This window comes from Bos indicus x Bos taurus, chromosome 27 (assembly GCF_003369695.1).
Source record: "Bos indicus x Bos taurus breed Angus x Brahman F1 hybrid chromosome 27, Bos_hybrid_MaternalHap_v2.0, whole genome shotgun sequence".
Classification (NCBI taxonomy): Eukaryota; Metazoa; Chordata; class Mammalia; order Artiodactyla; family Bovidae; genus Bos; species Bos indicus x Bos taurus.
The window spans coordinates 13,861,174-13,887,698 of record NC_040102.1 but is presented as its reverse complement, the minus strand read 5'-3'; the positions used below and the strand labels follow the sequence as shown (position 1 = coordinate 13,887,698).

Genomic DNA, 26,525 nt, shown 5'->3' with positions numbered 1-26,525 from the left:
ATTTTGTTGCCAAATTAAAGGGAGGAACGTGAGTCATGACCCTTTCTCACTCTTTCTTTGATAGGTCTTTTGACAGAAGTACTGATGGAAAGGAGCCCCTGGTGGCTCAGATGGTAAAGAGTCTGCCTGCAATGCGGGAGACCTGGGTTCAATCCCTGTGTTGGGAAGATTCTCTGGAGAAGGAAATGGTAACCCACTCCAGTATTCCTGCCTGGAGAATCCCAGGGCCATGGGATCGCAAGTCAGACATGACTGAGTGACTTCACTTTCACTTTCAGATGTTTCAGATGAGTGGAACTGTACAGTATTCATCTCTTGTGACTGGCTTATTTCACATAGCATAATGTCCCAGAAGCCCTGAATTTTTATTAAGTACTCTTCCATGTCTGATTTTTAAGAATTTTTTTCCTAACGCATGGTCATTTCAGTTTAGTTCAGTAGCTAAGTTGTGTCTGACTCTTTGTGACCCCATGAATTGCAGCACGCCAGGCCTCCCTGTCCATCACCAACCCCCAGAGTTCACTCAGACTCATGTCCATCGAGTCGGTGATGCCATGCAGCCATCTCACCCTCTGTTATCCCCTTCTCCTCCTGCCCCCAATCCCTCCCAGCATCAGAGTCTTTTCCAATGAGTCAACTCTTCACATGACGTGGCCAAAGTATTGGAGTTTCAGCTTCAGCATCACTCCTTTCAATGAACACCAGGGCTGATCTCCTTTAGGATGGACTGGTTGGATCTCCTTGAAGTCCAAGGGACTCTCAAGAGTCTTCTCCAACACCACAGCTCAAAAGCATCAATTCTTCGGCACTCAGCTTTCTTCACAATCCAACTCTCACATCCATACATGACCACAGGAAAAACCATAGCCTTGACTAGACAGACCTTTGTTGGCAAAGTAATGTCTCTGCTTTTGAATATGCTATCTAGGTTGGTCATAACTTTCCTTCCAAGGAGTAAGCGTCTTTTAATTTCATGGCTGCAGTCACCATCTGCAGTGATTTTGGAGCCCAGAAAAATAACTGACACTGTTTCCACTGTTTCCCCATCTATTTCCCATGAAGAGATGGGACCAGATGCCATGATCTTCGTTTTCTGAATGTTGAGCTTTAAGCCAACTTTTTCACTCTCCACTTTCACTTTCATCAAGAGGCTTTTGAGTTCCTCTTCACTTTCTGCCATAAGGGTGGTGTCATCTGCATATCTGAGGTTATTGATATTTCTCCCAGCAATCTTGATTCCAGCTTGTGCTTCTTCCAGTCCAGCGTTTCTCATCATGTACTCTGCATATAAGTTAAATAACAATATACAGCCTTGACGTACTCCTTTTCCTATTTGGAACCAGTCTGTTGTTCCATGTCCAGTTCTAACTGTTGCTTCCTGACCTGCATATAGTTTTCTCAAGAGGCAGGTCAGGTGGTCTGGTATTCCCATCTCTTGAAGAATTTTCCACAGTTTACTGTGATCCACACAGTCAAAGGCTTTGGCATAGGCAATAAAGCAGAAATAGATGTTTTTCTGAAACTCTCTTGCTTTTTCCATGATCCAGTGGATGTTGGCTATTTGATCTCTGGTTCCTCTGCCTTTTCTAAAACCAGCTTGAACATCTGAAAGTTCACGGTTTACATATTGCTGAAGCCTGGCTTGGAGAATTTTGAGCATTACTTTACTAGCGTGTGAGATGAGTGCAATTGTGCAGTAGTTTGAGCATTCTTTGGCATTGCCTTTCTTCGGGATTGGAATGAAAACTGACCTTTTCCAGTCCTGTGGCCACTGCTGAGTTTTCCAAATTTGCTGGCATATTGAGTGCAGCACTTTCACAGCATCATCTTTCAGGATTTGAAATAGCTCAACTGGAATTCCACCACCTCCACTAGCTTTGTTCGTAGTGATGCTTTCTAAGGCCCACTTGACTTCATATTCCAGGATGTCTGGCTCTAGGTCAGTGATCACACCATCGTGATTATCTGGGTCGTGACGATCTTTTTTGTACAGTTCTTCTGTGTATTCTTGCCACCTCTTCTTAATATCTTCTGCTTCTGTTAGGTCCATACCATTTCTGTCCTTTATTGAGCCCATCTTTGCATGAAATGTTCCTTTGGTATCTCTGATTTTCTTGAAGAGATCTCTAGTCCTTCCCATTCTGTTGTTTTCCTCTATTTCTTTGCATTGATCACTGAGGAAGGCTTTCTTATCTCTCCTTGCTATTCTTTGGAACTCTGCATTCAGATGCTTATATCTTTCCTTTTCTCCTTTGCTTTTGGCTTCTCTTCTTTTCACAGCTATTTGTAAGGCCTCCCCAGACAGCCATTTTACTTTTTGCATTTCTTTTCCATGGGGATGTTCTTGATCCCTGTCTGCTGTACAATGTCACGAACCTCCGTCCATAGTTCATCAGGCACTCTATCTATCAGATCTAGTCCCTTAAATCTATTTCTCTCTTCTACTGTATAATCATAAGGGATTTGATTTAGGTCATACCTGAATGGTCTAGTGGTTTTCCCCATTTTCTTCAATTTCAGTCTGAATTTGGCAATAAGCAGTTCATGATCTGAGCCACAGTCAGCTCCTGGTCTTGTTTTTGCTGACTGTATAGAGCTTCTCCATCTTTGGCTGCAAAGAATATAATCAATCTGATTTCGGTGTTGGCCATCTGGTGATGTCCATGTGTAGAGTCTTCTCTTGTGTTGTTGGAAGAGGGTGTTTGTTATGACCAGTGCGTTCTCTTGGCAAAACTCTATTAGCCTTTGCCCTGCTTCATTCTGTACTCCAAGGCCAAATCTGCCTGTCACTCCAGGTGTTTCTTGACTTCCTACTTTTGCATTCCAGTCCCCTATAATGAAAAGGACATCTTTTTTGGGTGTTAGTTCTAAAAGGTCTTGTAGGTCTTCATAGAACCGTTCAACTTTAGCTTCTTCAGTGTTACTGGTCGGGGCACAGACTTGGATTACTGTGATATTGAATGGTTTGCCTTGGAAACGAACAGAAATCATCCTGTCGTTTTTGAGATTGCATCCAAGTACTGCATTTCGGACTCTTTTGTTGACCATGATGGCTACTCCATTTCTTCTAAGGGATTCTTGCCCACAGTAGTAGATATAATGGTCATCTGAGTTAAATTCACCCATTCCAGTCCATTTTAGTTCGCTGATTCCTAGAATGTCGACATTCACTCTTGCCATCTCCTGTTTGACCACTTCCAATTTGCCTTGATTCATGGACCTGACATTCCAGGTTCCTATGCAATATTGCTCTTTACAGCATTGGACCTTGCTTCTATCACCAGTCACATCCACAACTGGGTATTGTTTTTGCTTGGCTCCATCCCTTCATTCTTTCTGGAGTTATTTCTCCACTGATCTTCAGTAACATGTTGGGCACTTACCAACCTGGGGAGTTCCTCTTTCCGTATCCTATCATTTTGCTTTTTTCATACTGTTCATGGGGTTCTCAAGGCAAGAATACTGAAGTGGTTCGCCATTCCTGACGCATGGTCAGGAAAGTATTATCTTGAATTTTCCTCTAGGTCTGTGCTGATGTAGTAGTAGCCACTGGCCATGTGTGACGTGCGTGCGTGCTAGGTCGTTTCAGCCATGTCTGACTCTTGAGCCCCTATGGACCCCACCAGGCTTTTCTGTCCTTGGCAAGAATACTGGAGTGGGTTGCCATGCCCTCCTCCAAGGGATCTTCCCCACCCAGGGAACTAACCTGGATCTCTTACGTCTCCTGCATTGGCAGGCGTGTTCTTTTCCCACTAGCGCCACCTGGGAAGCCCCTGGCCATTTACAGCTCAGCTGGTAAAGAATCCACCTGCAATGTGGGAGACCTGGGTTTGATCCCTGGGTTGGGAAGATCCCCTGGAGAAGGAAAAGGCTACCCACTCCAGTATTCTGGCCTGGAGAATTCCATGGGCTGTATAAGCCATGGGGACGCAAAGAGTCAGACACAACTGAGTGACTTTCACTTTCACCTTTCAAACTTAAATTAACTAAAATTTAATGTAATTTAAAGGACAGTTTCTCAGTGGCACTAGCCACATTTCAGGGGCTCAGTAAGCACACGTAAGTTGTGGCTAATGTATTGGGCAGTGCAGAATTATAGAACATTCTACCATCATAGAAAGTTCTCTTGGACAGCACTGATCGCCAAGCTTTATTGTTTACTTTTTACCTTTGGATCTGCCGTCCACCTGGAATTAATTTTTGTGTTCATGTTTGGTAGTGGTCAAGTTTTAATTTTGTCCACATGGGCCTCCAACTATTCTGACACTATGGATTTCCCCCCCACTGCTCTGCGGTTGCTAACATGGTAATTTATAAAGTCTCCGTTCATAAGTGAGCTTGTTTATGGATTCTCTTTTCTGTTCCAGTAACGTATTTCTCTACCTTTGTGCTGATAAAGTGTGATTGGCTTACTTATTTACGTAAGATTTTAAACTTGAAAAGACAAAGTCTACATTTCTTTTGCTAGACAGAGTTACAGCCCAAAGTAAAAGTTAAATCTAAACTGTAGAAAAGATAAGAAATTTTTTTGTGTGTGTGCCTGGGTATTGTGACTTGAAATTCTTCAGACTACAAGTGAGTTAATGCCTGACACTGCTTTTTTTAGACAATTGCTAGTCTTTTTTTTTTTTTTTTTGTCTTCTCTGGATCTTAGCTGCAGCATGAGAACTCCTAGTTGTGGCTTGTGGGCTATATTTCCCTGACCTGGAATCGAACCTGGGCTTTCTGCATTGGGAGCTCAGAGGCTTAGCTCCTGGACTACCAGGGAAGACCTGCCTGACACTTTTCAAAGTAGGAGACCTGGGCTCCCGGGAGGCTGTCTCCTAGCAGCCTCTCTTGTTATGTGTATTCCCCTCCAGCTAAAGGTGATGGGATAGACACATGCAAGTTTTAAAATGTGTTTTGATGATTTCCTAATATGTTCCTTCTATGATACCAAGTCTTTTGAATTCAGGGACTGTGACTTCCGTCTGATTTAGAAATCTCCACAGTGTCTTGGTCTTCCAGGAAGGGCGCTGTGCGTAACTCTTAATGCTTAATTGGCTACCTTCAATGCTTGTTTTCTTTTCCCCTGTCTTTGTCTTGGCTCTTTCTGGAGAAGTTCTCTTTTGAATTTTCTCTTTCATAACAAACAAAAACCAAATTTACTCCGATGCTGAAGGCAGGAGCGGGAGGAGGTCTGATGTACTAGAAATGAAGGCCCAGCTCGTGACACACGATTCAGCTGGGATCACAGTCAGGCTGGCTTGACTGCTGATGCCACCACTTACAGAACTGTGGACTGAGATTCAGTTTTCTTATCGCAGGACTCAGCAAACTCTGGCTGGTGGCCAACACAGCCCACTGTTTTTGTACGGCTTTGTTACCTATTTTTGTATGGCCCATGAGACAGGAACAGTTTTTACACTGTTAAATGGCTGAAACAAAACCAAAAGAAGAACAATATTTGGAGACGTGTGAAAGTTACATGAAATTCACATTTCAGTGCCCACAAATAAAGTATTACTGGGATACAGCCACTCCCATTTGTTTGTCTATCGTCCTTGACCGTGTTCACGCTGTAACTGCAGAGTTCAGTGGATACACGGATGTGACAGAGGCCAGGTGGCCCTCAGAGCCTGAAATATTTACTCACTGGTCCTTTCTAGGAAAAGTTTGTCAACCTCCACCTTGTCTCTGGAAAAAAGTAAAATCCAGACAGTGATTCCTCCATCAGAGGATTCTTCGTGAGGATTAAACAAAGTGCTAGTGGTAAAGAATCCACCTGCCAGTGCAGGAGACACAGGAGACGTGGGTTTGATCCTTGGGTTGGGAAGACCCCCTGGAGGAGGAAATGCAATATGCTCCAGTATTCTTGCCTGGAAAATTCCATGGGCAGAGGAACCTGGCAGGCTACAGTCCATGGGGTCGCAAAGAGTCAGACACGACTGAGCAACTGAACATGCACACAAAGATAAAATATAGGACTGTGCTTGGAATATACAGGTGCTGAAAAATGATTTTTTTTCAGCCAAGCCTGACGCCTAAGCTCATCACATTCCCTAAAACAGTGACTTATGCTTACGAAGCACAGCACAATGACTTACGTTTATGAAGCAGAGCAGAGAGCATTGGCACAGTCAGATAAATGGACAAGCTCAATGTACTTTGTATTCTGTTTCGACATACCTTTCACTAATGAGCCCCCTCCAAGTGCTTCCCCCCATGAATTTGATAAGCCTGTAGCACACAGTATAGAAATTACACTGCTGAGCATAATGATTTATCAGTGTTTTACAGGTAGTGACACAGTCGTTGGAAATGGCAAGTTTGCTCATAAAATGTTCCCACAGACCCAGGATAGAGGAGCCTGGTGAGCTACAGTCCATGGGATCGCAAAGAGTCGGATGCGACTGAGCGACCAACACTCCAGACCCAGGAGATGCAGACTGCGTTAGACAGCATCGCTACCCTGCCGGTCCCAAGACCTCTCCCTAGTTCTCAATCATCCCCCAAAGTGCTTTCCAAGTGTCAGGTAATTTTCTGTTCCTCTGGCCACTAGAGAGCACTTGGAGACTAGCAAACCTGGGTCTGAGCGCCCAGGCCTCCGTTTGAACCCTGCTCGCCTGCGATCGTGGGGTGTGTGGGTGGTCACTGCGCCGTCTAGCTACCAGCGGCGGCTTCCAAATGGCTATCCAGGCTGATGGATGCGTCGTGTGAAGGTTAGTGACCTGCGGTAGAGATAATGAAGTATTCTGAGGTCCAGATCACATTTGATTCTGTCACTATGGTTTTCTGCTTCTGGTGACATCACCTCATTTGAACTGTTTTACAGTGTATTTTCTAAGGCGAGCGTTTTAGCCAGGGTCCCGGTTTCCTTATGGCTCCTTCTCTTTTCTGTCGGGTTGAATTTCTCTCAAAGAGAAAATACCGCTGGATATTGATTTCAGTGCACGAGATAATTTCGGGTTCTCACTCTGCAGTTCATCCAGAAGCCCTGCTTAAAATCTCGAAGAGGTTTTTCCAAGGCTAAGAGGCGCAGTTCAAAAGAACAGTTCTTAAATGGGTTTAAAAGACCCTTGGCTACATTTTCTGATGTTTCATCAGCAGTTTGCACTGATACAGTTTCTATTGTTATTACAACTGAACCATATCACAGGGAGTTGTACCAGCAAGACCATCAAGTTTTCTCAAAAGCTATAAAGCTTTGATGTTTTCTGGCCTATTTCTTACTGTGCTCTTAAAAATGTTTAGCTTCTGCTGAGCCAAATGTGCACCTCTAAAGGCAGACGCGGTGAAAAAACTCTTCAAGCGTCTCGGTTACTGCTGCAATCTCTGTATATACAGCAGGAGGATGCGATTCTGTTTGGGTGAAGCAAGCGGGGGAAGTGCTTTGTAGTCCGCATTGTGAATGAATAATGCCAACCATCAACTGGGCTTCAGCACATCAGCGCGGGGGTCTGGCTGTTAACATAGAAGAATGCACTTTCCTGGCCACTGCTTATGACCATTTCCCAAAGCCATTCCATCCTGTATTATGGTTTGCATCAAAGAGAAATCAAAGCCATCGGCTCTGGCCCCAGTTGCTAAACTGATCGAGGCGTTTATGGGGACTGTTTGCGGGGGATTCCTTTGATGTTTTCAAAAATCCCAAATAATTTCTCCGTCTTTTGAAGGACACTTGGCTTTCAAGTAGAGAATATGCCTGCATGTGAAATGTTGGTTCTGGCTAGTACTAACCGGCTTAATGTGCCACTAAAAGCAGTGATAGAATTTGCCCCCATTTTTAGAAAATGAAGTTCTTTCCTCTGTCCCAGAGCCTAGCGTACTGCATCTGGCTGGAACAGTGGCAGGCTGTTACAAACAAAACGAATTGCTCCATGGTGAAATTACACTCTAAAACGTAAACTTGCTATCTCACCTTTTGCCAGCACATAGCATTTGTGGTGTTGCATGAGAATAGCAAGGGAGTGAATAGGCTATTTACAAAGACTTTCAAGAAAGGGAATTCCTCTGGGTCTCACAGGGAGCCAAGCATACGAAAACATAAAGGAGTGGAAGGCAAAGATAAGGAGTTTACATGGGGGTCTCTGCACTATTGTGGAGATATTGTTGGTTTCCAGCAGCCAGACTTAGTTTTTTAAGCTATCAGCCTCCAAGCCAGATCCAGGCATCTTCTCCAGTCCGCGAGGGTGTGCTCCCTGCCTGCTCTTATTTATGTATTTCATACGATGCTTTTTGTATAGGTGCAAAGATAGTGGGACTCTATCTAAAAAAGTAATGTTATCCCTGAGATTTCAACAAGGCTTGAATTAAATAGAACAAAGCGGAAAGGCCTCGAATATGTGTGTATACTTATTTGTCTGAAAGTCCATGGTTCTGGAGGGAGGGGGCTGTGAATATGTTAGGGACATAGTAACATTTAATATTCAGTGAATACAGAAGAGAGCATGTAGTCTTCCTTGTCTGGGCTTAAGCACAGGTCTAGTGGCTCACACTGGAAAGAATCTGCCGGCAATGCTGGAGAGCCGGGTTTGATCCCTGGGTCGGGAAGATCCCCTGGAGAAGGGAGTGGCAACCCACTCCAGTATTCTTGCCTGGAGAATCCCATGGACAGAGGAGCCTGGCTGTCTACAGTCCATAGGGTCACACAGAGTCCGACACGACTGAGCAACTCACACAGAAACATAAGACAATTCCCTGAAGTCGAGAAACACCTGGAGTAACAGGCAAATTTTGCCTTGGAATATGGAATGAAGCAGGGCAAAGACTAATAGAGTTTTGCCAAGAATATGCGCTGGTCATAACAAACACCCTCTTCCAACAACACAAGAGAAGACTCTATACATGGACATCACCAGAAGGTCAACACCGAAATCAGATTGATTATATTCTTTGCAGCCAAAGATGGAGAAGCTCTATACAGTCAGCAAAAACAAGACCAGGAGCTGACTGTGGCTCAGACCATGAACTCCTTATTGCCAAATTCAGACTGAAATTGAAGAAAGTAGGGAAAACCACTAGACCATTCAGGTATGACCTAAATCAAATCCCTTATGATTATACAGTGGAAGTGAGAAATAGATTTAAGGGCCTAGATCTGATAGATAGAGTGCCTGAAGAACTATGGAATGAGGTTCGTGACATTGTACAGGAAACAGGGATCAAGACCATCCCCATGGAAAAGAAATGCAAAAAGTAAAATGGCTGTCTGGGGAGGCCTTACAAATAGCTGTGAAAAGAAGAGAAGCCAAAAGCAAAGGAGAAAAGGAAAGATATAAACACCTGAATGCAGAGTTCCAAAGAATAGCAAGAAGAGATAAGAAAGCCTTTTTCAGTGATCAATGCAAAGAAATAGAGGAAAATAACAGAATGGGAAAGACTAGAGATCTCTTCAAGAAAATCAGAGATACCAAAGGAACATTTCATGCAAAGATGGGCTTGATAAAGGACAGAAATGGTATGGACCTAACAGAAGCAGAAGATATTAAGAAGAGGTGGCAAGAATACACAGAAGAACTGTACAAAAAAGATCGTCATGACCCAGATAATCACGATGGTGTGATCACTCACCTAGAGCCAGACATCCTGGAATGTGAAGTCAAGTGGGCCTTAGAAAGCATCACTACAAACAAAGCTAGTGGAGGTGGTGGAATTCCAGTTGAGCTATTTCAAATCCTGAAAGATGATGCTGTGAAAGTGCTGCACTCAATATGCCAGCAAATTTGGAAAACTCAGCAGTGGCCACAGGACTGGAAAAGGTCAGTTTTCATTCCAATCCCAAAGAAAGGCAATGCCAAAGAATGCTCAAACTACTGCACAATTGCACTCATCTCACACGCTAGTAAAGTAATGCTCAAAATTCTCCAAGCCAGGCTTCAGCAATATGTGAACCGTGAACTTTCAGATGTTCAAGCTGGTTTTAGAAAAGGCAGAGGAACCAGAGATCAAATTGCCAACATCCGCTGGATCATGGAAAAAGCAAGAGAGTTCCAGAAAAACATCTATTTCTGCTTTATTGCCTATGCCAAAGCCTTTGACTGTGTGGATCACAGTAAACTGTGGAAAATTCTTCAAGAGATGGGAATACCAGACCACCTGATCTGCCTCTTGAGAAACTTGTATGCAGGTCAGGAAGCAACAGTTAGAACTGGACATGGAACAACAGACTGGTTCCAAATAGGAAAAGGAGTACGTCAAGGCTGTATATTGTCACCCTGTTTATTTAACCTATATGCAGAGTACATCATGAGAAACGCTGGACTGGAAGAAACACAAGCTGGAATCAAGATTGCTGGGAGAAATATCAATAACCTCAGATATACAGATGATACCACCCTTATGGCAGAAAGTGAAGAGGAACTCAAAAGCCTCTTGATGAAAGTGAAAGTGGAGAGTGAAAAAGTTGGCTTAAAGCTCAACATTCAGAAAACGAAGATCATGGCATCCAGTCCGATCACTTCATGGGAAATAGATGGGGAAACAGTGGAAACAGTGTCAGACTTTATTTTTCTGGCTCCAAAATCACGGCAGATGGTGACTGCAGCCATGAAATTAAAAGACACTTACTCCTCGGAAGGAAAGTTATGACCAACCTAGATAGCATATTCAAAAGCAGAGACATTACTTTGCCAACAAAGGTCCATCTAGTCAAGGCTATGGTTTTTCCTGTGGTCATGTATGAATGTGAGAGTTGGACTGTGAAGAAGGCTGAGCACCGAAGAATTGACACTTTTGAACTGTGGTGTTGGAGAAGACTCTTGAGAGTCCTTTGGCCTGCAAGGAGATCCAACCAGTCCATTCTGAAGGAGATCAGCCCTGGGATTTCTTTGGAAGGAATGATGCTAAAGCTGAAACTCTAGTACTTTGGCCACCTCATGCAAAGAGTTGACTCATTGGAAAAGACTCTGATGCTGGGAGGGATTGGGGGCAGGAGGAGAAGGGGACGACAGAGGATGAGATGGCTGGATGGCATCACTGACTTGATGGACGTGAGTCTGAGTGAACTCCGGGAGTTGGTGATGGACAGGGAGGCCTGGCATGCTGCGATTCATGGGTCCGAAAAGAGTCGGACACGACTGAGCGACTGATCTGATCTAAGATGGGATCTTGTCCCCAGGTTGTGAATGGCTACAATTAGGGCAACTTCTGGTACTGATGGTTGAGATTCGTGTGATCCTTATTATGTCTTGTGCAGGCTCCCGTCCTTTGCATCTTGTGTATTTTGCACTTCTTCTGTAAAAGGAACTGGGTTATAAACAGAATATTGTATCTACTGGCAGTGATGACAAAGAGAGCAGGGGTAACTCTATGTCTATAAACGACTTCCTGGGTGGGCAGAAAAGGCTATTTTTCTGTAGAAGACATATACAACAAATCATGTTCTACTCTGGACAGCTCATTCAAATTGGTTTTTTTTTTCCCCCTCTAGCCATGCTGTGCGGAATGTGGGATCTTAGTTTCCCTGACCAGGGGTCAAACCTGTGCCTCCTGGATTAGGATGCATAGCCGTAACCACTGGACCGCTGGGGAAGTCCCCTGGACACCTTTTTTATCGTCACCTTACATTGCAACCTAAGCATCGAACATTGTCATGTGGTTTTACCTGTCATGTAGTTTTACCTTCTCTCAGGCGCAGAGTTGGGAGATTCCGCTTTCTTTGTGCTCCTGGAAGGCTGAGCAGAGTGCCTTCCTTCGAGGCTCTAAATGAAGAGCTGTGTGCTTTTGTTCATAGGCTCTAACACTGGGGACGAGCCTTGTGACGCCTGGAGGAAATCTCACCAGGTCAGCTGGGTGAATGGGAGCAAGCCAAGTCATCTTTCTGGGCCACTATTTCCTCATCTGTAAAGAGAAGGGGCTGGACTCGGTGATTGTTGAGGTCACTTCCAGCTTTGTAAATTCTGTGCTTTTCAAAAAAAAAACAAACTTGGATCCTGAAAGAAGAGCATCTTCTTGAATTTGCGGACAAAAGAGCCCAGGTTGTATTTGTGCTTGACCTCCCTGCACATCCTGACTTCCTGCTCTAATGAATCCGAGTTTCTTCTTCAGTGACAGGGCTCGGCTCCAGGACCCCTTGGTGTGATTGTAACACTGCGGAGATATTGATTTTTCTAGCAGGCTAGTGGTTACTGTAACCACCAAACTATTAAAGCTCTCCTGTTCTCGTAAGGATGATTTCACGAGGATGCTTCCACTCCTTTCGGTGGATATTTAACTCAACCCAGGGCTAATTCGAAGATAGCATGACTAGCAGAGTGTCTCAGAATGCTCCATGGCTGGCACCCGGCATCATATCTGGGCTGTCAGTCACACCCTGCAGTGGACAGAGGTTGATCCCAAAGGGGCGTGGACAGACTTTGACCTTGTCATTGCCGTGTTGTTCTCCATCACCTCCTGCATCCAAGCTTAGAATTTCTTACTGTGAACAGTGTCAGTAGCGACTCAGACAGGATAGGCTTCCTGCTTTATTTTGCTTGTTCATGCCTGTAGAAGCTGACTTTTCACTTCATGGCCTTGACTGTTGATGTCATTAGCAAGACCACAGATGTTACCCTCACTATACACATACAGAGGGAGCTGCAATGGGCTGCCCTGGTGGCTCAGAGGTAAACAATCCCCCTGCCAATGCGGGAGACTCGAGTTTGATCCCTGGGTGAGGAAGATCCCCTGGAGAAGGAAATGGCAACCCACTCCAGTATTCTTGCCTGGGAAATCCCATGGACAGAGGAGCCTGGTGGTCTACAGTCCTTGGGATGCCAAAAAGTGAGACATGAATTAGCGACTGAAGAACAACTACAGGTGAACTGCAGTACTAACACATTAATTTGATTCTTGCTTTTTCATTTTAGACGTTTACCCCTAGTGAGCGCTCTGGTGAGCTGATGGAAGGCACAACGCTCCAAGCAGATTGTGATAGCCATTAACTTCCCAGTACAGTTTACCAGGGCTTCTCATTTATGCTGATTCTTGGGCACTCACCTTGTTACATCAGGTAAAAACACACTACAAGATGAGTGGTGACTTTGATGTCAGTAAAGATTTCTGTATCCAGAACTGTAATACCTTGTTGCTTACCCTTCCGTGGTGACCCCAGAGCTGAGAGGATCATTTAATGAGGTCATTAACATTTCTCCCAAACCAGCAATCTGCTAAATTCTCTTTTGGTAGGCAGGCATGTCTGCAGAACTAACATAAGTGACTGTTCCCCACGAAGCATTATCTTTTCTTGTACAACATTGAAAGCCTGCGTGCTGCTTGACAAATTTGAATTTTAAAAAGTAAGAATGATTGGCACTTGGTAACTTACACAGAAATATAAAGTGGTACAAGAAAATTGCCCATTTCTTTTAGATTTACATTTTCTATATATTTTTTTCTTTTAAGAAGTGATAAGACATGTAATTTCCATCAACTTCAACCAGTTATGTGTGAAAGAGGCTGCAAGTGCAGCTCTGTGAAGGAAAAGCAAGTTGTGGGGAGAACTGATATGCTACAGCCAGCCTCCTAGCTGCCTGCGGCTCTGGCCCTGGAGATGGCTGGTTACTTACAGGCCAAGACTCAGATTCTAAGACTAAGATACTACAAGTCTTGAAAACAGCTCAACTCCCCCTTGGCGCCTCAGCCACTCGCTCTAGTGTCTTACTTATTAATGTTTTTCCAGGTCCATCAAGCACAAGGAGAAAAAGGAAGCAGATAGAGGCATATAATAGAGTTTACAAAGGAAGACTTCCCCTTCATTTTTTAAGCTACTAAATCTTCCTGTGCTCCCAGGGTTGCACCAAAACCCTTGTCATTTTCTTTCTCTCCTTTTAAAATATTTATTTACGTAGGCTGCACCGGGTCTTAGTTGCAACACGTGGGATCTTTAGTTGCAGTATGCGAATTCTGACTCAAGGCATGTGGGATCTAGTTCCCTGACCAGCAATCGAACTTGGGACCCCTGCATTGAGATCTTGGAGTCTTAGCCGCTGGACCTCCAGGGTAGTCTCAAGGAATTCTTCTCTTGACACGTGGGATGGATGCTGCAAAAAATTTGGCATAAAGCAATTATTGCCTATTAATTCCTTTATTTAGGCTTCCCTGGTGGCTCAGTGGGCTTCCCTGGTAGCTCAGCTGGCAAAGAATCAGCCTGCAAAGCAGGAGACCCTGGTTCGATTCCTGGGTTGGGAAGATCTGCTGGAGAAGGCAAGGGATAGGCTACCCACTCCCGTATTTTTGGGCTTCCCTGGTGGCTCAGGTAGTAAAGAATCCACCTGCAATGTGGGAGACCTGGGTTTGATCCCTGGGTTGGGAAGATCCCCTGGAGAAAGGAACAGCTACCCACTCCGGCTCAGTGGCAAAGAATCTGCCTGCCAGTGCAGGAGATGTGGGTTCGATCCCTGGGTGGGGAAGATCCCCTGGAGAATGAAATGGCAACCCACTCCAGTTTTCTTGCCTGGAGAATCCCATGGACAGAGGAGCCTGCCTACAGTCCAGGGGGTTGCAAAGAGTCGGACATGACTAAGTGACTAAACAAAACAACAAAATTCCTTTATTTAGTCCACAAACATTTAGTGATACACAAGACCAAAGCACCCAGCTTTGTGCACATGACAAGTTAACACTTCTTCACTGATCTTTGTTATCATTTTGAAGCTCTGTCATGATGAAAATAATTGGGGACCTCAACTCATAGACCCACATCTTGTTTAGGAATCTTGAAGTCAATGTGCAGTCTGTCTGCCTTTCATTAACCATGAACAACCGACTTCCTGCTCTAACACATGTATACAAATGTATATATTGACAAGAGCATATAATTAATTTTAATTTCCTGTAATTTACATTGACTTCTCTTCTGGGTTGTGGTTGAGGTATGGAAAGAAGTTTTTGGTCCTGACAATGACTGGATAAAGAACAAAGATATTCTGATGGGCATGTTACCTAATAATAGCATTTGTTGCATTAACTGAGTCAGCAATGAGGGTCATTTATTTAGTATTTATTTTGGAGGGGGGTAAGCTCTGTGAAGGCAAGAATGGGTTTATCTTGTTTGTCACTGAGATTCACAGCACTTAATGCAAGGGCTTCTCTGATGTCTCAGCTGGTAAAGAATCGCCTGCAATGCAGGAGACCCTGGTTTGATTCTTGGGTTGGGAAGATCCCCCAGAGAAGGGATAGGCTACCCACTCCAGTATTCTTAGGCTTTCCTGGTGGCTCAGTTGGTAAAGAATCTGCCTGCAATGCGTGTGACCTGGGTTTGATCCCTGGGTTGGGAAAGTCCCCTGGAGAAGGGGAACAGCTACCCACTCCAGCACTCTGGGGAGAATTCCATGGACTGCATAGTCCAGGGGGTTGCAAAGAGTCGGACACAACTGAGTGACTTTCACTTCACCTAATGCATAGAGAATTACTTAAAAATGATCGAATGCATGAATGTTGTTGATTTTACAGATGAGGAAACAAAAGACTTTTGAAGATCACATGGTAAGAAGTGGAATTGGAGGTCACAGTCTTGTTAGACGCCAAGGCAGGTGCCCTTTTCCCATGACAAACTTAATGCCCCTAGATCGGTGACTTTCCTCACTTCCTGCCTCTGTTTCTGGGTTGCGAACCGCCTCCTTTTCTGGGTAGCTGAGAAGTGGTGAGCAGTGTCTTGATAGAGCCGACATCTATGAATGCCATCAAAGCCCCATCTGAGGCTGCCTTTTAACCTGGATCCGCCACCTTCAAGGTACTGAAATATATTCCAGGTTGTGCTACAGATCAGACATAGATAACCCGCAGGCCTGTAAATAGAGGCACCAAGCCAAAGCCCGTGACCATAATCCTTCAAACAGCCGATTGTGTTCACCCCATGTGAAACCTCACACTTGATGTGGCTGAAAATAGTGAGCCCCTGTGTCTGGGGTGGGTGGAGGAAGATCTTCAATTATAAACCAAAATGCAAGGTATTAACAGGAGAGCTTTAACACCTACAGTCACACTTGGAGTTACAGGGTGTTAATGAGCAAGATAACCAAGGAAGGCATTTTTTTCCTCCTGGGCTGCCTGGGTTCACTGTGTGTATAGAATAATTGAAACCTCAGGTTGTGAAACCATGAATCAGGAGGGTTTCCTGTATTATGAATGATGTCATCTAATAAGATGAGAGACTTTCAGTGAAATGCAGGAACACTGAGGGTAATGTGTTTGCAGCAAGCAGGATCCTGAATTTATTGCAGAGGGGAGTGTGAGAGTTGACCAAAATGGAGAATGATGAGAAGTAACTAAATTATGTATGACAGTCTTTACAGAGCAGAGGAAGGAAGAAAGCTTAATGATGTTGTGGTTGAAAGACCAGCAGCAATGGGTGATGTATAGGTTGGAGGTTGGTAAGAAGAGAAATGGATCTATGAAGATGCAAAGACTATAGATGAGGGTGACACGGACCAAGCAGTGGATTTGGGAGAGGGGAGGGGAACCAGGGGCTCAGCATATAATATATTTTAGTGGCAACAAGACAGCCGAGTAAAGTTAACTTGACATTAAAAATCATCATCTTAATCTATGTAGCTCTTTCCAGCCTGAGTCTTATAAAAAAAAAAAATCTATAGTTAACGATGAAGTATTTTCCCCCTTCGCTTTCCCGGCATTCACTGAACGCAGTACATAATTTAATTATTGAATCTACAGGCTGGACCATGGAGATGAAGAATGATGTGTCTGCTGTAGTGAGAAATTAGATAGAACCAACTGTTTATTCTCATCATTCTTCCTCTGTGAGGCTAAATTAATATAGTTAACACGCTTTTGTTTGGATTAGAGGCTCAGATCTGGGAGGTGCTGATCAGAACTCACGATTACTACACTAGCTGTTATTTATGGAGTGCTGACAGTATCCTCAAGCCCCATATGTGAGACAGAAAGGGGTTCTTTTGTCATTCTGTGGTGGAACCAGTGTTCCACCAGACTTAGGGGCTGGGTGTCTGAATAGAATACCAAAGTTAAAATCAGATTTACTTCCTTGGAGCATAGGACTTCAGAAATGTCACCCAAGGGCTTTCCTATTGACCTGTACTGCGTGTTGCTGATCTTTTTAACAATTGTAACAGATTATGCACAATTTTATAGCCAGCAAACCTTTCATGGGGAATACCAGGAGAGGGTGTGCACAGGCCTGGGGGCCGGGAAGGGGTAGCAGGCTAGTTCAGCACACGTGTCAGGCCCTTCCACAGAATTTGAGTAGGAACTGGAAGCTGGCCAAGCAAAGCGCCTATGCAAATACAGCTTCGAGGCATTTGTGCCTCGAAGCAGAGCTTCTGTGCGCTGCCTCCGACGAACCCTTCCTCCCAGAAACCGAAGCTGCTACGGCGACACGGGAGGCCCACTCCAGAGGCCAAAACCAGTTCTTCCTTCCTGCCCCTCTCGGTTTGATTGCTATAGACTCTTTCGGGTCTCTTACGCTCATAGTTTCTATCTATCACATTGCTTTATAGCGAGAGCTTTAAGTAGCTGACGGTAGATCCAAGCGGTGGTGGTGGTGGGGAAACACCCCAAACCTGCACCATCAACAACAAAAACTACCCTCAGATCCAGAGTTCCGGAAAAAAGCAGCGGTTGTCTTGAAGTCGGAGCCCGCGGCCGGGGAGCGGCTGCCGGCGGTCCCTCGGGAGAACCCAGGGCGGTGGGGCGACCGCGCAGGTCGCAGCCACCCGATCAAAGTCACGGCGAACCCCAAACCACACCCCCCACAACAAAGTGGGGACAGGGTCCCCGGCAGGGGTCGTTCCCGCGCCCGGCCCAGAGGCCGCGGCCGGACCTTCGGGTGGGCTGGCCGGGCTCCCAACGTGCCGGGACGCGGAGGCGCCCGCGACCCCACCCGGGACCCCTCCCCGGCCGCGCGCCGGCCCGGGCCTCCGCCGCCTTCCGGCCGCGCGGCGGGCCCGCCCCCTCGGCCGACTTCCTCCCCGGGCGCGCGGCGGGACGGCGGCGGCGGCGGCGGCGGCGGCGGCAGGACGGCTGGGAAGGGCGCTGGCCTGCAGGTCGCCGGCCGTGGCCGGAGGGGGCGCGGGGGCAGCGGTGCGGGCCACGTGGCGCGGCCGGAGCGCGCGGAGCCCCGGGGACGCCCCCTCCCGGTTACACTTGCTGCCGGGGGAGCGCGTGCGGGGTCGGCGGCGCTCGGTGCTTTTCGCGGCGGGCCCCGCGGCCTCCGAGACGCCTTCCCCCTGCCGTGGGAGCCGAGGGCGCGCGCCGGGGAAGTCTGGAAGTCACTTCCAGCGGCCACGTGTGCAGCGGGGCGGCGGGCTCCTGCCTGGGATTGGGGCGGGAGGAGGGCGGGTTGTGACTCTGCCGGTTGACCAGCGGCATCTCCCCGGACCTGTGGTCCTCTTGTGCTTCTGCACCGGCGGCGAACGGTAGACCAAATCGGGGTATTAAGTTACCCTCTCCTTCCCGTCTTCGTCTTCTTGTTTGGCAAGCACTCATCCCGGGGCCCCCGCAGCGAGTTTGGGTGCTAACCCTTAAACTTTGAATGAACCAGTTCGGGGACGTCCCCGGTGGCTCAGTGGTAAAGAGTCCGCCTGCCAATGCAGGAGACACGGGTTCGATCCCTAGGTGGGGAAGATCCCCTGGAGAAGGAAATGGCAAGCCACTCCAGTATTCTTGCCTGGGAAATCCCATGGACAGAAGAGCCTGGAGCCCAGGAGCCCACGAGGTTGCAGAGTCGGAGGTGACTGAGCGACTGGGCGACTGGCGACTACACAACAAATCGGATGGTTCCCAGTGGATGGTACCCAGTCGTAGGCACCCTCTGGCTCTGGTCCTAGCTGTAGCATCACAGCTGGATCCCGAAGCCGAGCTGCCGGAAATGCTCACCTTTCTTAAGCCCAGATGCCTAGGCTTTCTCCAGATTCACTGAAGTCGGTTCCTGTGTTGCTCTGCTTCTTTGCTCTTGTTTTCTTCTCCCTTGAAAGGGCCCCTCCCCCTTACTGGCAGTTTTAGCCCACTTTAGGGGCTCTATCTCCGTTGTAGAGACAGTTCCTTCCCCTGAGTGTAGCCCAGTGTTCCTGAAATCTTGCCATAATCATAGCAACAGTCTAAATAGTTTCTCTTCGTTTGAGTCACTACTCTGGGTGGATAATTTCTGTCCCATCTGGGGAAACTAAGGGAAGGGAAAGGAGAGGGACACAGGAATATCACAGCTAGGACGGAGTCATGTGGAATCCTTCTGGCGTGGATAGTAATCCCACCTGATTTAGGGCAAGTTGCATAAGTTCTCTGAGTCTCTGTTAGAGGGGTGTGAGTTACCTTAACTCAGAAGAAGCCTTCATTGAGTTGATGTGTACAACCTTTAAGAGTATCTGAAATAGATTAGGGTAGATTGGGCTTCCTGGGTGGCCCTATTGGTAAGAAATTGTGCCTGCCAATGCAGGAGAGATAAGAGACATGGGTTCGATCCCTGAGTTGGGAAGATCCCCTGGAGAAGGAAATGATAACCCACTCCAATGTTCTTGCCTAGAGAATCCCCATGGACAGAGGAGCCTGGCGGGTTATAGTCCATAGTCACTAAGAGTTGGACACAACTGGAGTGACTTAGTGTGCAGGCAGGGTAGATTAGATGGTCAAAAAATGTTCTCTTTTCCCCTGCCCTCTTGTGCTGACATCATTTGATAAGGGAGAGAGGTAAAAGATGAGAATGATTTGTAGTTCAGGCATGTGCAGTAACTTCCAAAAAAAAAATCCTATGAGAAAGTAGTAAATAGATATAATATTTGGGAAGGTGCAGCTGCACAGGCAAACTTTTGAAAGTTAACTTAATTTTTTTTTCTTAAGACCATAGAATGTCCAGGGTTAATGTGCTGTGATGTCTGATTGATAAATGTCAATAGAAATTGTTTTAAGTTTGGAGAGCCAAAGCTGACGTGTGCTTGGGTCGAATTGGAAAGCAGATTGACCAAAATGTGTTTGTCGACTGCTGTTTTGTTGTGTGTTTGCCTTCTAGACCCAGCATGAGCGAAGTTCCCTGCAGAAAACGTGATGACTATCTCGAATGGCCTGAGTATTTCATGGCGGTGGCCTTCTTATCAGCACAGAGGAGCAAAGATCCAAATTCCCAGGTAAGCAATTTCTGCAGGAGAATGTTTGGACACTGGCAGACAGACATGGAGATGCCCACGAGTGAGCAAATTACAAAAGGAAGAGGCTCTGTGGACCCCTGCCAACTTAGAAAAGCAGAGTCAATCTACTGTCTTTTGCACAGCATTCCTGCCTGCTCACATTCTCCTGTGAGAGAGTAAATTGTCACACACCCCTGTTTACTGTCTCTCGTACCCCAAGGAGACAGAGCTCTCGGCCCCTCCAGAGGCTGCCTGCCCATTCTGGAGCTCTGCAGGCCTCTGGTCTCATTTGCTGCCTCTGCAGTGGCAGACCGGCCCCTTGAAGTCATCAAGCCTTTGGGCGTGTTTCCCTGCAGGTCGGTGCCTGCATCGTGAATGCAGAAAACAAAATCGTGGGCATCGGATACAACGGGATGCCAAATGGGTGCAGTGATGACCTCTTGCCTTGGAGGAGGACAGCAGAGAACATCCTGGATACCAAGTACCCTTACGGTAGGGCACGTTGTGTGTTCTGTCCTGCTCGTGGCATGGCCTCGGTGAGGGCTTACCAGGGCTTACCTTTCCAGTTAAGAAAACAAATCCTATTGAACTAGCCCAGCTTCCCACCCCCTTCCCTTAAATTCCAAAGGGAGCCAAGGAGTGGAGGCTTGGCGGTGGCTAGGCTGGGCAGCGTTGCAGGTGGCGGGCGTCTCTGCAGAGTGCCGCAGCCCTGGGGGTGGCGACTGTGAAGTGGGCATGGTGGCCCCTGCCTTTTGTGTCTTGGCGACTCATGAACGGAGCCAGTTAACTGAGTACCAGCCTGGGCTTTGCTCTGATGAGGAGCAGCATGTATTTCCACCTACCGAGGACCTCTGGCTCAGGTTCACCTCTGGGAGGCAGGACACAAGCTGTGAGCTGGGCATTGGGCGAGGGATGACGCAGTCACCTCCTCCTGTTCTCTGGGGCGCTGCACTGCCAGGGTGGATGGGGGTCAGACTACAAGCCAGATGCGTGGAGCCGACCCTGGGCCTGGCCGTTTCTGGTTTTTATCATTAAATTAGGGAAGGATGCTTGTGGCCCATCTGAGCCCCAGGGAGACTCCCTTCAGAGAGATAAGCTGGGAGGGCCCAGCAAGCATCCTTTTCTTCCTTGAATTCCCTGGAGAATATGCAGCTAATGCTGGGAAGAGGTGCCTTGGGCTTCATATGCTGCTGAATTTCTTTTAAGGCGTGGACCTGTGTTTATGAACAGACCGCCTCTGCTGGGAGTCACGTAGATGGGGGCCACCCGAATGGGAAAGATGTGCTTGCGGGAAACGAGTGCAGGCAGGCAGTGAGTTCAGGTGTGATGTGAGCCCTTTCTGTTAAAGTTGACTCTTGCCTGTGAGGTTTTCCTCTAAAGTTTTCCCTCATGAAGAGCTCCAAGTCTCCGTTTAGCCGAATTTACGTATTTTTTACTATGTTCCTGGACCTTAATCATGTTAAATACGCCCCATAACGTCCGTCTAAGCTGCTTCAGGGCAAGAAGAAAAACGTGCCTGGAGGTGGAGAAGGAATTGAGGAATGAGACTGGGGAGAACTACGGAGCACTATGGGTTCTCAGGGAATCAGACACAGTTTGGTGCTGCAGGGGGTTTCATAGTCCCCCCTGGAGGAGTAGAAAGGGCAGGGTCCCAGGGAAAAGAGGGTAAAACTGCCTTCTCTGCCTCAGCTGAGAGGAGTGAAGTGCGGGAAAGATGGGTCTATGTGTTTTAGAAACTTTTGGTCTTCTTGCTTGTGATTCTGTGTGCTTTCAATAAGAAAGAAGGGAAATGGTTTCATTGTTTGTAGGCACATGCAAAGGTGATTTCTCATGGGACAGTCCAAGGTCCCATATAAAGATCACAGAAATGAGTCAGTGAATTCAGAGTCCGCGCTGAAGGGTGTGAGTACCCCAGCCCTTATTCACTGAGTCGGGATAGTGCTGAATTCCTAATAGAGGGATTCTTGGGAGGTGTCTCTGGTGCTAAGGCTGGTTACACAAAGAGATGCCAGTGGTCACATGGGTGTAGAGGGGTCCTCATGGGTTACTGAGCTCAGTTACTCATGAGCTCAGCTTACTCATAATAAGCTCAGTTACTTCCTAAAATACAGATTCTTTTTTTCCATTTTATGACTTAAAAAAATTAATGACAAAGTAAGTGACCGTGTCTGGAATTGTGTGGGCTTGACCGTGTCTGGAATTGTGAAAACTGCTATTTCAGGAAGGATAGACGATATGTCCATCCCTATAAAAGAGCTGTAGAGATGATCTAGATTCTAGACCACTGATTTCCTAGTTCTTCTGATTATGTAGTGAAGGACAGAGGAGCCTGGCATGCTGCAGTCCACGGGGTCACAAAGAGTCAGACACAACTCAGCAACTGAAGGACAACAACTGATTATATGGGACCCTCTTTTAAATGTCAAAAAAAAAAAAAAAAACCAAAAAACTTCCAAGACCCCTATATAGTGCTAGTTAAACTATTAGTATCTTTTTTAAAAAGTTGAGGTGTAATTGACATACACACTTACATTAGTGGCAAGCATATGACATGATGATTCATACATACCGATATTTGATAATGTTTACAGAAAATTGTTTTTTCTTATGATGAGGACTTATAAGATCTCTTAGCAACTTTCAAGTGTGCAGTACAGTAGTGTTAACTGCAGGCACCATGCTGTACACCACAGCCTCAGGACTTATTTTATAACTGAAGGTTTGTACCTTTGACCCCCCTTTGCCTGTTTCTCTGCCCCACCTCCCACCTCTGGCAACCATCCATCTGTGTACCTGTGACCTTGTTTTTATTTTTTCGATTCCATATATAAGTGAGGTCATGCTTTTTTGTAGTATCTTTTGAGTCAGAAAATCCATGATGACAAAGAGTTGTTTATCAGTAATACTTTGCAGTAATCTGAACGTTACTGCACAGCATTTGCACACGTTTGGGAAAAGTATAGGTAAGTGCTGGATGCCTGTTTGCCAGTCTGTGGTCCTGTACCCCTGGAAGAACCTCACTGGTGCCTGGGGTTCATGCCCACAGGATCTTAGCTGCCCACATCATTCATGGTTAGGAATCTGCAGGCCCAGAAATGTCAGGTAATGAATACAACGCCACACAGGAGGGTGACATCATCTAACGCTGGGGCTGGTGCTCTGTGTTCCCTGCAGGGAGGCACCGGAGTTCAGCTTTGCCGAAATGGGTGGATCGAGGCACAGCGGACCTCCCATTTTCGTTTTCTCTCTATGCACTTGAACAAACAGAGATTTCCATGAAACGACCTGCCAGAGGTGGAATGCTCAGGTGGTTGGTGGCCTGTGCCTAGGACGGGGTAGGAAGCCATATACACCTGGCCTGCCTTCACATTGCTGCAAAGGGGAGCTTGGGAATTGTGTGAGTTTAAGTTTACCAGTAAATTATACAACTTAGTCATTCTCCTTATTAATGCTGTAAATTTGGAAGTCACTAGTCTTGATTTCGGAGAAGGCAGTGGCACCCCACTCCAGTACTCTTGCCTGGAAAACCCCATGGATGGAGGAGCCTGGAAGGCTGCAGTCCATGGGGTCGCTGAGGGTCGGACACGACTGAGCGACTTCACTTTCACTTTTCACTTTCACGCATTGGAGAAGGAAATGGCAACCCACTCCAGTGTTCTTGCCTGGAGAGTCCCAGGGATGGGGGAGCCTGGTGGGCTGCCGTCTATGGGGTCGCACAGAGTCAGACACGACTGAAGTGACTTAGCAGCAGCAGCAGTCTTGATTGACACTTTGTGGACAGGAGGTAAGCACAGAATACATGTGTCAGAATAGGAAGACTGGGCTTCTTCTGGGCCAGGTCTCTGGAGAGGCATTTTTAAAGGGTGTTTCTGTTCTTCCAGGCTTAGGATCAAAACTTCAGGAAATGATTTGACGATAATGTAGTATTAATATGGAAAATGAAAATTCCCCCTGCCAAGGAAACTGCATTTTATCTCATCTCTTTCCCGAAAAATCCAAAAGATAGTATGATGTCAGTTAACTGTGTCAGGAAGAAATCAGCATTATTATAGTGACAACTTTTCACATGAATGACAATGGAAGACAAAACAAAACAAAACAAAAACCCAGGAAGGAGCAGATTTATCTAATTTACCAGGTAAAAACCTTTGGAAGGCTTTGATTTTCATGAGGGGGTGGTTGCTAACCCCAGGATGAAGAATTCAGCTGACATTTTCCATTCGTTTCTCTTTGTGGAATTCATCAGAGTGAAGCACATTTAATCAAAATACCAATTTTATAAAATGGAGGTGAAATACTTGTGGTAATGCAGAGATCGCTCTTTCTGTGGGTTTTCATAAGCGATTTTGATGACATGGTTTACAGACCGAGTGTTGGCGTGAAATCAGCTTCTTTCTTTCTCAGGAGCTGTTGTTAAAGTTCATGTTTGTAAAGGAGCTCCCCATGCACATCAAGCTTGCCTGGGTTTTCCTGCCATGCTGGTTCCCACGGGAGAAGGGATTCGTGGGGAAGCACATGCCTTTCTTGGCCTCCTCTTCCCATCCCGGTCAATCACGAAGCCAGGATTGCTTTGCCTGTTGCTTTGCCCTTTTCATCATGGAAGGGACCATAGTCTTGATGTCCCAAGAGGGTGGGTAGCCCTGTTCTCTGATGCATCAGCTAAACATGGCGATGTGGGGCTTTTTCCAGAGTCAGTTCGTATTTCTGCAGAAAAACTCTAACAAGGGTATAATGCTGGGAAGGAAAGTGCTGGAATTAATTAAGGCAAGAGTTGAACATGGCAGCTTGAAACAGTTTTGCCAGTATGTGGCAGTTCTTTCAATTTTATATTTAAATGTAATCTTTATTTTTCAGATTTAGCATATTGTTAAGCATGCATAGATGTCATTTTCGTGATTTCCTTAGCCGTTTACCTTACCCCCTTGAACACTGACATTTTCCTGACTGCCACGCATGTGATATATTTCTTTGGCATCCAAAAGGTTAGTCTTGAGAAACTAATTTATCAAGAACTTAGGAGGCTGATCCTCCTTAAGCTGTGGCTTCCTCACAACTTGTAGGAGCTTCTTAGTAATTAAGATCAAATTTGTTCCCTCAGCTGGTTGAAACTGAATGCCCTCTGGTTCTGTTAGGCAGATCCATGGATTTGATGACTTGCTGTTTCTTTTCCTGCAGAATTCTAATTTCACTGGTGGCAGCCCCCAACCCCCCCTCCCCTGCCCTGGCCATCCTGCACTCATATCCTGACAGTGGGTCTAATTAGGGACTTTATACAAAATAACTAGTGTAATCAATGGAAAACCTTGGAGCAAGTTTATAGTAAAGAAATAAAGGAGATCGTTTTTATGAAAAGAGAGGCAAACTTGGGTTTCAACCATGTACTGTCTTAGACAAACAGGCAAACACAACGGCTTATGTATGAGGCTCCCCCTGAAATTCAACCAGCTTAACATAAGTGTATTTCATTTTCAGGTATAAATGTTTATAAACATTTATAAACAGTCCTTAGGAAAGAACAAATCATGATTTTATTCATTTATTTGACTTTCATCTGTTTTAAAAGTTTTTTGATGTGGACCATTTTTAAAGTCTTTATTGAATTTGTTGCATACAATTTGTTACAATAGTGCTTGTGTTTTTATGTTTTTTTGTGAGATCTTAGCTTCTCAACTAGGGGTTGAACCTGCGCTCCCTGCAGTGAAAGGCTAAGTCTAAACCACAGGACTGCCAGGAAAGTCTCATTACCTATACATTTTAATCTATAGATTCAGGGCTAATTATTTTCAAAGAGCAGGAGATTACTATTTCACCATGAGTATCTAGAAAGGATGTGTAGTAACAGTGCATACGAATACCTGGCTCTGTGGAGGCAATGTAGGAACAGCTCAAATGCTCATCTATGGGATCAAACCTACCCATGAAAATACACTTATTGGCCTTTGCTTATAAAGAGTCTGTTTACTTCATGGAAGTTTATAATAAAACTTAAAACAACTCAAGGTTAGTGATTTCCAAATTGATGACCAGGAAGCAGGCTAAAGTTTGTACTGTCTCTAAATAAAAGGTTTGCTGAGAGATTAATGGCCTCTGTAAAACTTCAGGGCCACATTCAGCCTTGTTTAGGTTGTATCAAGCGTGTCAGCCCATTAATTATCTGAATGATAAATATAACTTCTTTAATTCTCTACAATGATAAGCTTTTGCTTAGAAACTCTGTGTACCAGGCAGTGTGCTGACAGAGAGCCGCTGACTCCGATGACCCTTGGGGTCTTTATCCATCTATTCTGTGTCAGTTATGCTGATCTCGTTTGATCTGTTCTGAAACTGGCCTGAATTGTTAAGGTTTTGTTTTGAGTTTTTTTCCATCAAGAGTCCATCTTTCATAAGCTGTGTTAATGCTGTCACTGATACATATCTTCTCCCAGAAATACACACCAAAATTTGGTTCCTAGAGATTTTTGCAAATATTTA

General features: G+C 45.8%; 1 protein-coding gene across 3 annotated transcripts in view; it reads left to right on the top strand.

Moving 5' to 3' along the window:
* The first annotated feature begins 6,489 nt into the window (after positions 1 to 6,489).
* DCTD (dCMP deaminase) overlaps positions 6,490 to 26,525 on the top strand; it is a 36,349-nt gene continuing 16,313 nt past the window's right edge. Inside the window, exons 1-3 of one of the 3 annotated variants that reach the window (XM_027530019.1) lie at positions 6,490 to 6,514; positions 19,940 to 20,054; positions 20,411 to 20,546. In XM_027530019.1, coding sequence (XP_027385820.1) covers positions 19,947 to 20,054; positions 20,411 to 20,546 — 244 coding nt within the window. In that variant the 5' untranslated portion in view covers positions 6,490 to 6,514; positions 19,940 to 19,946. Of the gene's footprint in view, positions 6,515 to 6,676; positions 6,702 to 17,911; positions 17,982 to 19,939; positions 20,055 to 20,410; positions 20,547 to 26,525 lie in introns of those variants that run through there. The other 2 variants (XM_027530017.1, XM_027530016.1) reach the window with 2 other exon arrangements.